Source organism: Physella acuta, unplaced genomic scaffold, assembly GCF_028476545.2.
Source record: "Physella acuta isolate Inbredline_101_S28 unplaced genomic scaffold, ASM2847654v3 ptg000462l, whole genome shotgun sequence".
Taxonomy (NCBI): domain Eukaryota; kingdom Metazoa; phylum Mollusca; class Gastropoda; family Physidae; genus Physella; species Physella acuta.
This window is the reverse complement of record NW_026731981.1, coordinates 640,663-654,370: the sequence shown is the minus strand read 5'-3', so window position 1 is coordinate 654,370 and position 13,708 is coordinate 640,663. Positions and strand designations below refer to the sequence as shown.

At 35.8% G+C, this 13,708-nt stretch overlaps 1 protein-coding gene across 4 annotated transcripts in view; it reads right to left on the bottom strand.

Moving 5' to 3' along the window:
* LOC131943563 (uncharacterized) overlaps positions 1 to 13,708 on the bottom strand; it is a 114,015-nt gene that overhangs the window by 89,388 nt on the left and 10,919 nt on the right. Inside the window, exons 5-7 of one of the 4 annotated variants that reach the window (XM_059303756.1) lie at positions 13,601 to 13,663; positions 13,195 to 13,260; positions 11,726 to 13,030 (exon numbers count right to left, since the gene is read on the bottom strand). The exons of 2 other annotated variants lie outside the window; for them this stretch is intronic. In XM_059303756.1, coding sequence (XP_059159739.1) covers positions 12,111 to 13,030; positions 13,195 to 13,225 — 951 coding nt within the window. In that variant the 5' untranslated portion in view covers positions 13,226 to 13,260; positions 13,601 to 13,663 and the 3' untranslated portion in view covers positions 11,726 to 12,110. Of the gene's footprint in view, positions 1 to 11,725; positions 13,031 to 13,194; positions 13,261 to 13,600; positions 13,664 to 13,708 lie in introns of those variants that run through there. One more of the 4 variants, XM_059303757.1, reaches the window with a different exon arrangement.

Here is a 13,708-nt window from a genome sequence, read left to right as displayed (position 1 = left end):
ACAAGTTTCCCCTCCCTTGACACAACTTCTATAAAGCACGGAAAAAGTTAATTAAAGCATGACATTAGGCCTATTAAGCATGACGCACGGCCTTTAAAGCATGACACAAGCACCATGAATCATGACACAAGGATCATGAATCATGACACAAGGACTATGAATCATGACACAAGGCCTGTGAAGCATGACACAAGGACTATTGTTACAGGTCAGTTGTAGGTTAGATTAGAATAGGATAGAATAATCTAGAATTAGGGGAGAGTGAGTGTGCGAGTTGAGTTTACTCTAGAATATTGTTAACCCCGGTGTGTTTGTGTATTGTTATCATAGCGAAGATATAAAGAATTAGACGACTAGTAGAGGTTACAAAGGACGGTGCGAACTTGACTGTAGAAGATTTGGTGCGAGAGTATTGTGCGCATGTTGAATACAATATTTGTGGCGCGAATGTGACGTGAGCAGGACGCGACAATGTACCAATGACGTAGACCGCGGCAGTAACGAGAGTTGGGGGTTAGTAATTGTAGGAAACGGATGTATTCTTTGATATTGTGCAAATAAGTGTGTATTAATAAAGTTAGTGTTCTTTTCATAAACGAAGTGGTTGACTTTTGCTAATTAGTGTCTGCGGAACATAAGAGTGATTCCCGTCCTACTCACAAGTATAATAGTTGTCGTATGAATAGTAGCAGATCAGAATATAGAAAAGATTTAGAGAAGATATAATTATATAATATATATGAAACCCCCCATCACATATTGGTGGAGCACAAGTGGTCCTTAATTCCGCAAGTGGTGTTTTAAAAAGGATTCGAAGTTGTGAAGTTTGAAGCGGATTCGTGTTAACCAGAGGTGCTACTTGATCATCGCAGGGAAGCAAGATAAGTACCTTCCTCTGATTTTTTTTAAGTAACCGGGATTGTTTGGATCCTGTGCTGGTTATTCAGCAGTTTTTCTTCTTCGTGTTTGTTTTATGTCTTTATAGATCTAGTCTTGTTATTCTTAAATTGGCTGAGGCTTCCTAACGATAGGACACACTGAGTGTAGGCCTGCTATTTAAGAGGTACACATTTATAGTTAGCTGTATCACGTAATGTTCGCATTATCGTGTCTATAGTGCTGCTCCCAGCATTTTTTTTTCTCTTTATAACCTGTCACGTGTTACGTACTGTGGTAGGCTTGGAGTAAGCTACATCTATCTTACTCTCGCCCATTTATGTGTTTCGTCCTTTTCAGTTAATGTTATTTGTTACTCTTTTTTTCCCCACACATCACCTTTATTACACCACACTAAGACATGCCTCCATTTAACGAACTTCTAACTAGAACTAAGCCCGAGTTAGGCTTAGAGTATACCATTGGTGAACCATCGCTGAAGAAGAACAAATATGGAAAGCAAGACAAAGTTGTCGATGAAGATAAATTATTTGAGTTAGTCCAATTAAGACTTTTAGAGGATGCAGAACAGGAAAGACAATATCAAGTGGCGTTAGCTCACTATAGAGTTCAGCTAGAGGCCAAACGAGAAGAAGAATCCGTTGAAGCTAAAGCTAAATTAGATGAGAAATCAGAAGACTACAAAAAACGTGAAGCAGAAGTTGAATTTATTTTTGCCAAGGCTCGGCAAGAAAAAGAAAGAGAATCCGAACTTCGTAGAGCCGAGATGGAAAAACAATTTGAACTTTATAAAGCCGAGATTGAAAAACAAACTGAACTTGAACTAAGCGAAATGAGACTACAAGCAGAAATAGAGCAAAAAGAAATGGACGCTGAGTTACGTCAATACTCAGCAGACATAGAAGAAAAATTACGTCAAAATAAAAAAATGTTAGAGAATCGATCACAAAAACAACATGAGTCGAAGCTACAACAAAAAGCAGAGCTATCTAGATCTACTTATGATTATGACTACGATTCAGATGACTCATACAGTGAAATAGAGAGCAAGCCTACTACAAAAATTAATACGCCACACTCAGTTCAAGAAGATACCACAACAGCCCACAACATACAGATGAACTATTGTCGACAAAAGAACTATCACAATATCAGATGTTATTACTGCAATAGATCAGGTCACAAAAAGGTTAATTGTAAGAAACTATATGATGATAGACTCCAGCGGAATATACAGCAGAATGGACGTCAATACAAGAGACCAATTTATAGATCAGCATACATGACATCTTTTAGTGAAGCCAGCAACAGGAAAGAAACATTTACAGCCAAGATTAACAACAGATTCGCGCGGGCCATAAGGGACACACGATGCTCAACAATAGCTGTTAGAAGCTACTTTGTTAGACGACATCAATACACAGGCAGAATACAACATGTCCAGAGTTCACGAGGCATAACATATGTTTGGCCAACAGCTATAATCCAGATTAGCACGCCATCAGCAACAAGAACAGTAGAAGCAGTTGTTTTTAGATATGGTCCACACGATCTGATCCTAGGCAACATCAGAGGTGTCAAACGATTTCAAGTTGAGAATGACATGAACCATACAACACAAGTAAGAAGCGAGCAGACCAACACACAAAGTTCTATCGAACCGGTAAACAGAACGATGTACGATCTACAGAAAAGAAGTAATAATTTGGTGGTAGACATGAACACAGTTACTGAAGAGTTGTCTAAAAAAATCACAGAAATCGGCTCAGTTGTTCTCAGTTTGAGGAAACAGAATGATCAACTTAATGACAGATTGCTCAGATTGGAGAAAAAAGTCAACAATGAAAATGAAGAATATGTCCTAAACAACTCAATTGGTGAGACAGCTTACTACTATTCCTGGTCAGCACTTAATCAGATAATGTCAGGAGCACAAGAAACTACAGAGCCTAAAGAAATGACCTGCACACGAGTACAAGACAGACGACGGACCTGTTCAACCCTAACCTTAACCTAGCGCCCCATGTGCTTTACCCCATGACGGATAGAACTTGGACCACGCACACCCCCTTACGAACGGTTTTGAACAACGACTACACAAGGATTAATAAGTAAAGTAAATTCAAGTTATCGAACAGCTAAATGTACGGTATGAATCTAAGTCGTCGTAAATATCGACGTGAGGCAATTTTTCAATTCTGATGGTGCAGAAGGAAGTCGTTGTCATAACATGGTATAATGAGAGCTGCTCCATTATAGCCATAAAGTGAAGAATATATTAGTTGCTATTGGAGGATGAATAATTATGGCTATGTATAGTCTACAGTCACAGGCAGAGAGCTGCTCCTGCACTACAGATATGTGACGCGCAATACAACATACATGTCTTTTCTTTGTGTGTAGTAGATCTCTTTCTATTTAATGCTAGTCGTGTGTAGTTAATGATTTAGTAATGTAGTTGGTATTTTGTTGATAATTATAATAATGTAGTTACTATTATTATTTGTAGTGTGTCGTGGACAAATAACCAGCATATCAAAATTTGGTGGGTTTTTCTTTAAAAGAGGAAGGTTATTTGTCCGACGGGCACAAAAACGCTTAGCTGGCATATGTTTAAGACGACATGTCCGCTCATATTTTCTCAGAATCTGACGTCATCTTCGTGAATGCTACGCACTGATGCCCAGCTTAAATGCAGCAGTCAAACGACCAGTACATCATGAACGTGAACATATGAAACACATCGTCAAGGACACGTCCGCAGGATCACGTCAAGTAACACATCTAGAGGAACCAAATCAATGTGAGATGGGTAATCCTAACCAGATTACTGAAGCCTTACGCATGGTCGCGGTCAATTTCCGACCAAGTCGTAACGGCAAGAAGGGTCACCATAACCAGCTAACAAAAGCCTTACGCACGGTCGCGGTCAATTTTCGATCAAGTCGTAACGGCAACTTCAGCTTATAAATATTTGTTTTTCGGTCACAGTGTTGCCAAGTTTTGTGTTTATAAAGCTCAAGGGAACATTTAGACGTCAAGTATAACAGGGAAAACTGTCTACACAGATGATAAACGTTTATGGAACTGTCTCTACCGAAGATAAAGATTCATTGAGTGACGTACATTTTGTTAATTTGTCTACACAGATGATAAACGTTCGTGGAACTGTCTCTACCGAAGATATAGATTCATTGAGTGACGTATATTTTGTAAATTTGTCAATACAGATGATAAAGTTCCCTACTGGCAGTTCAAGATGCGGCATGACATTGTTGTCGTTTGTTTTTTGAAAATGTGAATGCTGGAATTGTTGTTATTGAAATGTTAATGTAATTCAGTCATTGATGACGCTATGACTATGTATTTATACGATGATTGACTAATAAGACAAAAAAAAACTAATAGTATTAGTTTTTTTTAATTGTAGGGGGGGAGGAGATGTCATAGCGAAGATATAAAGAATTAGACGACTAGTAGAGGTTACAAAGGACGGTGCGAACTTGACTGTAGAAGATTTGGTGCGAGAGTATTGTGCGCATGTTGAATACAATATTTGTGGCGCGAATGTGACGTGAGCAGGACGCGACAATGTACCAATGACGTAGACCGCGGCAGTAACGAGAGTTGGGGGTTAGTAATTGTAGGAGACGGATGTATTCTTTGATATTGTGCAAATAAGTGTGTATTAATAAAGTTAGTGTTCTTTTCATAAACGAAGTGGTTGACTTTTGCTAATTAGTGTCTGCGGAACATAAGAGTGATTCCCGTCCTACTCACAAGTATAATAGTTGTCGTATGAATAGTAGCAGATCAGAATATAGAAAAGATTTAGAGAAGATATAATTATATAATATATATGAAACCCCCCATCACACCAAGGTCGAATGCGGTATAAAAGCTGGAGTTAATGAATATCAGGTGTCTGTTGTGTGTAATGAATTGAGACGGAATAAAGGTTGGAAGTTAGACACGAAGCGTTGTTGTTGATTTGAACCAACCGGAACGTAACAACTATGATTCATGACACAAGGACTATGATTCATGACACAAAGACTATGAATCATGACACAAGGCCTATAAAGCAAGACCCAAGGCTTTTAAAGCATGACACAAGACCAGTGAAGCATAAGGCAAAGCCTGTTGGGAGTCTACTATTGATGTGACCGAACTGTTCTTTACCTTGATCAAGTATAGAATACTTATCGTAAAGCTAACATTACCACTAATTATGTACGTTGAGTGGATTCCAAAAGCGATTTTAGCAGAAAATACAGAGTCATATTACTGCTACTGTAGTTAAGCCTCTTGATATATTATTCAAAGATCTATGCACAACATTGACTTTAATGATTATTTAAAATGTACTTTAATAAGTGAAATAAGGTCATTTTAAGAATTGATAATCAGTTTTTTTCCTGTACTGGCATCATTTAATTCTTTCTTTCTATCTTCTTTTCTCAGTCTATTGCCAATTAAAACTATTTCTAAAATTGACATTCCTTTATGTTTTCACATATTTCTGTATAATAATTTATTTCGAATTTAATTGGAAAGTATGCTGATAATTCATTTTGAATACAGTAGCAATATTTCACCGAAAGGCACTTTTTATTAAGGTAATTGTATGTAACAAACGGGTGGTATTCAAAAGTCGATAAATGTATCTTTTATAATAAGGGTAACATCCATCATTTATTATAAGCACAGTGAAAAGAATATTATAACAAAAAAATATAAAATCAACGGACTATCATTTGATTTTGAACATTAAAAACAAGAATTCTTTTTTTTTAAATAGTTTATCTTCTATTATGATAATTTCTGGGATTATACAACTCAAAATCAGCGCAATAGTTATATTCCTGCAACAATAATAAATTGCGTGTGATGCCGAATTATTTTTTAGCTAAAATATAAAAAACTAATAAAATATGTGGATACATAATTGCGTTCTTACTTGATGAGATCCAACCACACCTATATCTCCACACCCTATGTGCCACAGTGTATTTATTATTAATTATTTGGTGCAGGTAAGACTGCAAGCTTACTTAAAAAATAAAACAATAAAACAGAAAATTATTTTAATTAGCGAGTTATAACATTTAATTTCAAGATTTCTTTAATCTTAACTTCGAATGATTTTAATTACTGATGTAAATGTTATTTTATTATTTTAAGTTGTCATGTATATTTTGTTTAAAAATATGACGACCTCCCCGTAAGGCAAAGTTTGCCAATTACTAAACGAAACATTGATTTCCACTCCATATTTTTCAAAAACATTTCTTGACGACGGAGCAACAGGCTCCATCAAACATTTCCTAACAGGATCATTTTGTGAGCCCTTACACCAGCATGTGCAATCCTTCCCAACAAACGCCCCCTCTGGACATATAGGCTTCATACGACAACCTTCATCACAATTGTACATTACAATTACATTCGCCTTTTTGATGTCGTAAAAGCTCAACTAATCTACTCGTCCAATGATATTATGATACGCTGGGTCAGTTGTGCGTATGGTGATTTCATCATTAATGGAAAATGCCTTGCTTCTGTAGTGCATTACACTTAGATAGTCGTAAGGTTCTAAAAGAGGAATAAGCCTTGTAGTTTTTTTCTTGAAAATTATTTTGAGTCGAGTTTTTTAAAGCTTTGTAAACAATCTCTACATATTTATCTCTATAAGAACGGCTTGTTTCGTGAAAAAATCCTATAAAATGTCCAATTTCATGAAGAATAGTTTTACAACTGCAACTTTTGGACAGCCATAAACTTTGAAAACCGCCTTGCATACCCACGTGTGAGACACAGACATTTTTCTTTTGCTTGAAGTAAACAAAGTCGACATCCCTTCTGTTCGCTCTCTCTCTCTACCCTAATGCAAGTGTTGGTTTTCCATTCTCGAATGGGCCTGTTGAGTTTACGACGAGTCTCGGTACTAAACTGATGCTGCGAGATTTTGTACGGAATTCTTTTATTGGGCCAGAGCTGTACGGTGGTTTTAACCCAGGAAGCAAGATATTTGGGAACCGGGCATTTACGTTAATTTAGTTGCGCTTTCAAGAACAACTCACGAATAGTGATCATATTTTACTACAATTACAGTTTTTTTAAACAAACAAGTCAAAAATCAAGTTTCTGACAATACTTAATACTATTTAGAAAACAGTATTGTGACGTCACATTGTCTAATCTCCCACACCCCGCCCCTTCGTTACACATCGTCACGAATGTACAAATGTTCGATCCATCCCCACCCCACCCACCTAACCCTTCCGTAAAGAAGTAGTGTAATGTGGTTGATGAAAAACCCTTTAGTATCTACATATAATAAGGTCAAGTTTAATGTTGTCAGATCGTTGAATATCTGTGTTGTACTAGGGTCAGGTGACTGTGTCATGTAGCTGTGTCATGTGACTGTGTCATATGACAGTGTCATGTGTCATGTGACTGTGTCATGTGACTGTGTCATGATTCATATGACTCTGTCATGCGACTGTGTCATGTGATTGTGTCATGTGACTGTGTCATGTGACTGTTTCATGTGACTGTGTCATGTGACTGTGTCATGTGACTGTGTCATGTGACTGTGCCATGTGACTGTGTCATGTGACTGTGCCATGTGACTGTGTCATGTGACTGTGCCATGTGACTGTGTCATGTGGCTGTGTCATGTGACTGTGCCATGTGACTGTGCCATGTGACTGTGTCATGTGACTGTGCCATGTGACTGTGGCATGTGACTGTGTCATGTGTCATGTGACTGTGGCATGTCGATGTGTCATGTTACCGTGTCATGTGTCATGTGACTGTGTCATGTCACTGTGTCATGTCACTATGTCATGTGACCGAGTCATGTGACTTAGTCATGTGTCTGTGTCATGTGACTGTGTCATGTGACCGTGTCATGTGTCATGTGACTGTGTCATGTGACTGTGTCCATACCCAGGTCTCTGCACCCTACGATAAGATGATCGATAAGAGGACGGGTCAAACTATCGATCAGCTGATTGATAGATCCCATATGGACAAGAGAACGGTAGAATACAGCAATCAAAACAATTCACAGTTAGAAGATCTTGGCAAGAATGCTACACACGTAAATTCTTCTGAGGTAAAAACATCAAATTTCTGTAATTTCTATATTTTTTAAATGTCAGTTTATTGAAAAGAGTTGGATAGAAATGGAAAAAGTACAAAAAGAAAAGTTAAGCATGAAAGAATTGTGTAAATGGCGTATGCTGCATAAAGAGATTGAAAAGACGACGAAGAAACTTAAATTTGAATACTCTATAACAGGGGTCTCCAAACTTTTCAGCCCGAGGGCCGCATTAACTATCAAATTTAAGTTCGGGGGCCAGTTTCTTCCAGGCATGTCTTTGATTTTTCTGGGCATAGTTCCTCAGCCATCCCCAACAAACGTTTTTTCCGTGGATAAAAAGATCTCCGCGGGCCGGATGAGAGGACCTCGCGGGCCGCATCCGGCCCGCGGGCCGTAGTTTGGAGACCCCTGCTCTATAACAACATGTAAGTTATATAGCAATGCCCTTCCCAACCCACCCTTTTTGTGTGATGTGTATATTACTGTGTCCAAATGTCATGATATCGTCCTCGATAGAAAAAGAGAGTCCCAATAAAAGAAACAATTGGATTTTCATTATATATATATATATATATATATATATATATATATATATATATATATATATATATATATATATATATATATATATACATATATATATATATATTTATATATTTATTTATATATATATATATATATATATATATATATATATATATATATATATAGTTATCAGTCACAGATAGTTTAAACATTATGGAACAACAATCGTGTTAAACTGATGTGTTAAAAATAGACGTATTAAGTAAACAAGTATAACCTTTTAGATGACAGTTTTACAAAGAATCATGTCATAGAAAAGACCACACGACTGACCAATCAAACCTAAACTAAGCAGCAGCTGAAATCCTTTAAAGTTTTATAATGTCAAAATTAACTTTAATTTTGTTTAGCTGCGGTGATTATATTTATAATTTTTAAATATTCGGCTCTCGTTTACTTTAAAAAATTCAAAGTTTCGATACAAATGTTTAATGTTTAAACGTTGATTTTATCAATAACCCTCTTTTTCTTCCATGCATATGACTTTTGATCAATGTCTTATACATTTAAGTGGAACTTTATATTATTTCTTTGGTAATTCTTTACCTTGACTGCGTTTTTATTTATGTAGACGACATTTCATATTTACAATGAAGATCTTATACTTGAAATTTTACAATTTTTAAAATAATCAAATGGGGTAATTTACACAATTTAAGATTTCTAAAATATCGATAACGTAAGTACCGTTTCATTTAGGCAAACGGAATTTTACACATATGTGACACACCGCATTGATGGCCCAATCTACTGTTGGTGACACACCACAAGGGTAATGTTTGGGGGTCACAGTCACCACCTAGGTAGAGGATGACACGGCTAACAGTTGAGCGCTCTGTCTACTGCTGGAGATACTGACTTATGAAGCATTCTGCTGAAAAGTTGATGTCAACTTGATTCTGAGTTAGACAGGCACATTTTGATACTAAAAAAAAACTGTTTCTTCCAAACGTTTTAATATTTGACCGTTTTGCCGCAAACGTTAAATGAAACAAATCTACAACTGTCGTTGTTGAAGAACTCTACTTTATCTGTTCCATGTACATTATACTATGTGCGGTAACAATGTGTTGTACGTATCTTGTTGTCAATTTAATTCGCTCTGCTATAAACCTTTTTTCTCCTAACAACAAAAGAACTGCTTACATTTTAGGAGCTGATGTAGGTTAAAACACAGGAAAATGATTTTAAACTTTCTCGAATATTCTTATTTGAAATAATCGGCGATGGCAACTCGGGATATAGGCACGACTTTTAATCCATTTTAAATACTTGACCTTTATAAATAGAATAAAATCTTGTAGAAAAAAGAATTGCACACCAAGTGAACGCCAAATAAAGATGTTCATAATAGTGCGCAATATTATTAGTTCTTTATAAATTTACATGCGTTTTTTGAGAAATCGGAAATAGCGTAAATTAGTACTTCCGTTCAAAGGAAGTTACTCAAAATTTGACAGAAGTTAGAAAATTAGATCTTTTACTTACGTGTGAAATTTAATTTATCTATCTGAAATAGTACTCAAGTTATAGGCTTTTGAAAAATTCAAAGAAGAAAAAGTACCACTTCCGGTTATCGGAAAACGCTCTAACGTTGATACGGATCTACTATTTTGATAAAATATTTATATAAGAAATTTCACCAACCTAGCTGTAACGGTATTCAAGTTATCATGTTTACAGAGACACACAGACGTACGGACAGAATTGCAAAATCCAGTTTGTCCGACTTGATAACGCATACAACGCCAAAATGTTTATATATTTGTATTTATAATTTTTGCCTGATTAAAATAAGTCCTCTATACTCCGGATGTAATGAAGCACTGAGTTGTAAAACGGTGAAAACTGTCAAAATTTCATGCTATTTTTGTGCACGATTACAAGACTTTCTCTATACTTCGTATATACGAGAAAGTAAAAATGACTTAATCTTACCCTAAAATGGGGACTATCATTCAAAAATTTTAAACTTGTATTTTGCAAGCTGGCTGGGGGATAAAATATTTTTGTACTGTGTAATAAAAAATTTAAAAAATTAAATTTGATTAAACAGGGAAACAACTATGTAAATACTTGTCATTCAATCTTTATTTCATTATTATTTCCCTTTGACCACAAAGTAGTTTTTTTTCCAATTTTGAGATCGCAGTATTTATAACTTAGCTTTGTCCAAGGATGTTTATTTCATACATAATTTGTTTTATCGTTTTAATCAAATCATTTAACAGAGATTAAATTCAAGAAACCGTTATAGTCCCCGATTCATCTTCATGCTATAACTATAAATGTATCAATATTCGAACCTAAGTAGAATTGGTGTAACAGTTGTGTATAACATTGTGTAACATATTATATTTAAATTGAGAAGCCACTTTCAAGTAAAGATAACTTGCATATCATGCGGTCAATTCGGCAGAGAAAGTAGAGTTCATGTGTGTTGTTATACCCATGACTTATTACATCATTGAGTCCACACGGAACACCCAGCCGAATTATGTTTCTCCAAACATGTCCAGGTACACATCAGATCTGTGCATCAAGAAAGGTAATCGAACATGGGAATCAAACTCGTTTCCTTGGGGACAAATGCGCTTTCTCTTTTAGTCGACCATGTCGTCCCATTTCTTCAGTTGCTTATTAATGCTCTGCTTAACATTTTTCGTGTTTGAAAACTTCGATTCAATGTTTTAAGCCACACTAGTTGTTCTATCACTGCCGATCTATCAACTTTTACAAAAGTTGTGTTTTAATTTCCCAATCAGGTTGTTAAACGATTTCTAGACAATTAGAATGACAACAATGTTAACACAAATGTCAGTCATTGACAGCATCAAACTATTTTTTCATTTCTATTGGAGCAGGTCTAGAATCGACGAAGTCATTTAACTATAGCATGCGATGTGTCAAATATTTTTAAATGATTAGAATTCCACATTTTTCTAATTATCTCAATTAAAATAGTCTTACAGATTTTTTTGGTATAAACAAATAGACTTTGTTGTAAAGTTTAAACTTACAATTCGTGACAGGCTGGCGCGAACATCGACATCACAACACGCGCTGTTTGACAACTTAAACATAAACAGACAACAACGATTAAAATAACAACAGTAGAAAGATATTTTATTTTACCATTTAATGTCTCTAGTGTAAACATTTTGTAAACAAATACAAATAGTCTAAATATGACATTTATAAAGGTAGGTTACATTTAATTGACAGGTAATACCCAGCCTTTAGGTATATGACAACAATATGAATGTGCCGACAAAACTTTTAAGCAAACTATTTACAACATTTGAAACAAAAAAAAACTCTAAAATCGATCAATTTACATGCAAATTAATTTGGTTAAACGGTTTAAATCAATCAAAACATTTGTTTTAATCATTTAAATGTAATAAAATGTTGATAAGACATGCAGGTCTTAACACAAACAGTTTAATGACGGGAAAAGTTCTGCCATTTTGTTTGTTTACATTGTGAAGACAAGGGGAAAGAACCAACAGTTACATCAGACACAATCCCCACTATAATTTCCTTCAGAGTTTGATCCACTGTGGGGATGGTTATACATCCACCTGTCATGTCTCAGCCTGTAGACAGTCGCTCCACTGGAGCCTGGACATGTACATGTTGTGTACCAGTACCTGGTGTACCCGCCATCCTTCTCACGTTTGTGTGTCAATTGTCCTACAGAGACCTGTTTAGGACAGCCATGAGGATGTGACAATATAACGGTCAACTTGTCCACACCAAAAAATCCCCTGTATTTGTATTTGTCCCTTACTTCCTTACATAGATATATAAAGCGCTCACACATATTGTACAGTTCATCAACCAACTCTATGTCACATGTCACATAACTCAACATACAACTGTCTTTCTCAATGTCTGCCACACCCCACACCTCCCAGCCATCAAGACTGACCACTGGACTTTTATTGTCATCAAAACCTAAAACACACCTGGTCTGTCTCGCCTCACTGTCATCAAACACCACAAGTGTGGCTGTCAACACAGAAACCTTCCCCCACACTTTGCTGGGTGTGGCAGAGACTTGACACTTGGCACAACGACAAGTTCCCCATCTGTCACTCTCTGTGTACTTATCCACACTCCACACCCTACCCGTCCCTAACCTCATCACGTGACTTCCTCTGTCATTATAACATGGATATGGAACTTGAGTGCCTGGGTAAAACTCTGGTCTCTCTAGACTGGTGAATTTAGTCTTTACCTGGACAGTTAGGGCTGCCAATGTTTTGATTGTCTCAGACATGAGATCGTCGTCATGGTAACGTGAGGGGAGACAATTTGCGTTGAAATCTTTAAGAGGTATAAAACCTTTGTGACCTGGATTCTTCTTACAGCCAGTAACATGTTTGTGTAGATCAGCTTCTCCTCCATAGCACATCTCAGCTTCATGATTTCCTACAGGAACAAACAACAAATTATTTCTGTAGCAAATGAAATGTTAGATTTAATTCTAATATAACTTTTATGGGAAAAAATTTCCTAAAGTCTCCTAGATGTTATACTAGCACAAATATTTAAATGTTTACATTATATTTTCCTTTTGCTTTAATATATCTTACCTGGAAGGAATACACCTGATTCGTCAGTCATTATTTGCTTTTTCTGTATTTCACAGCTTGCCACAACTGAAAAAATGTAGACATTAAATATCTAACAAATAATGACACACATGCCAATTATATAATAAAAAATCATGTAAATTTTACAGACATATTTACAGACATATTTCCACATTTTGATTTTCTTTTGTCTTTAATATGTTATTTTTTTTTAACGGACAATGTGAAAAAAAGGCCTCTGTGCCTACTGTTACTGTTATAAAAAATTATTCTTATTACTTTTATTTTAGCAGTAGACAAATGTTTTAACTTTATAGCTTGATAAGCAATAACATGGATGCTTTCAGAATTGTAAAATAAAATACCTAACCATTTTTAAGTGAATTTAAATAAACTTTTTTCTTACCTGACCTGGGTGACTCCTCTTTTCTTTTTGGCTTTCTGTAGAAATTGTCCCTGGCCAATGCTTCTGTAATATAAAATAAGTAACATTATATAACAGTGATAATCTTAA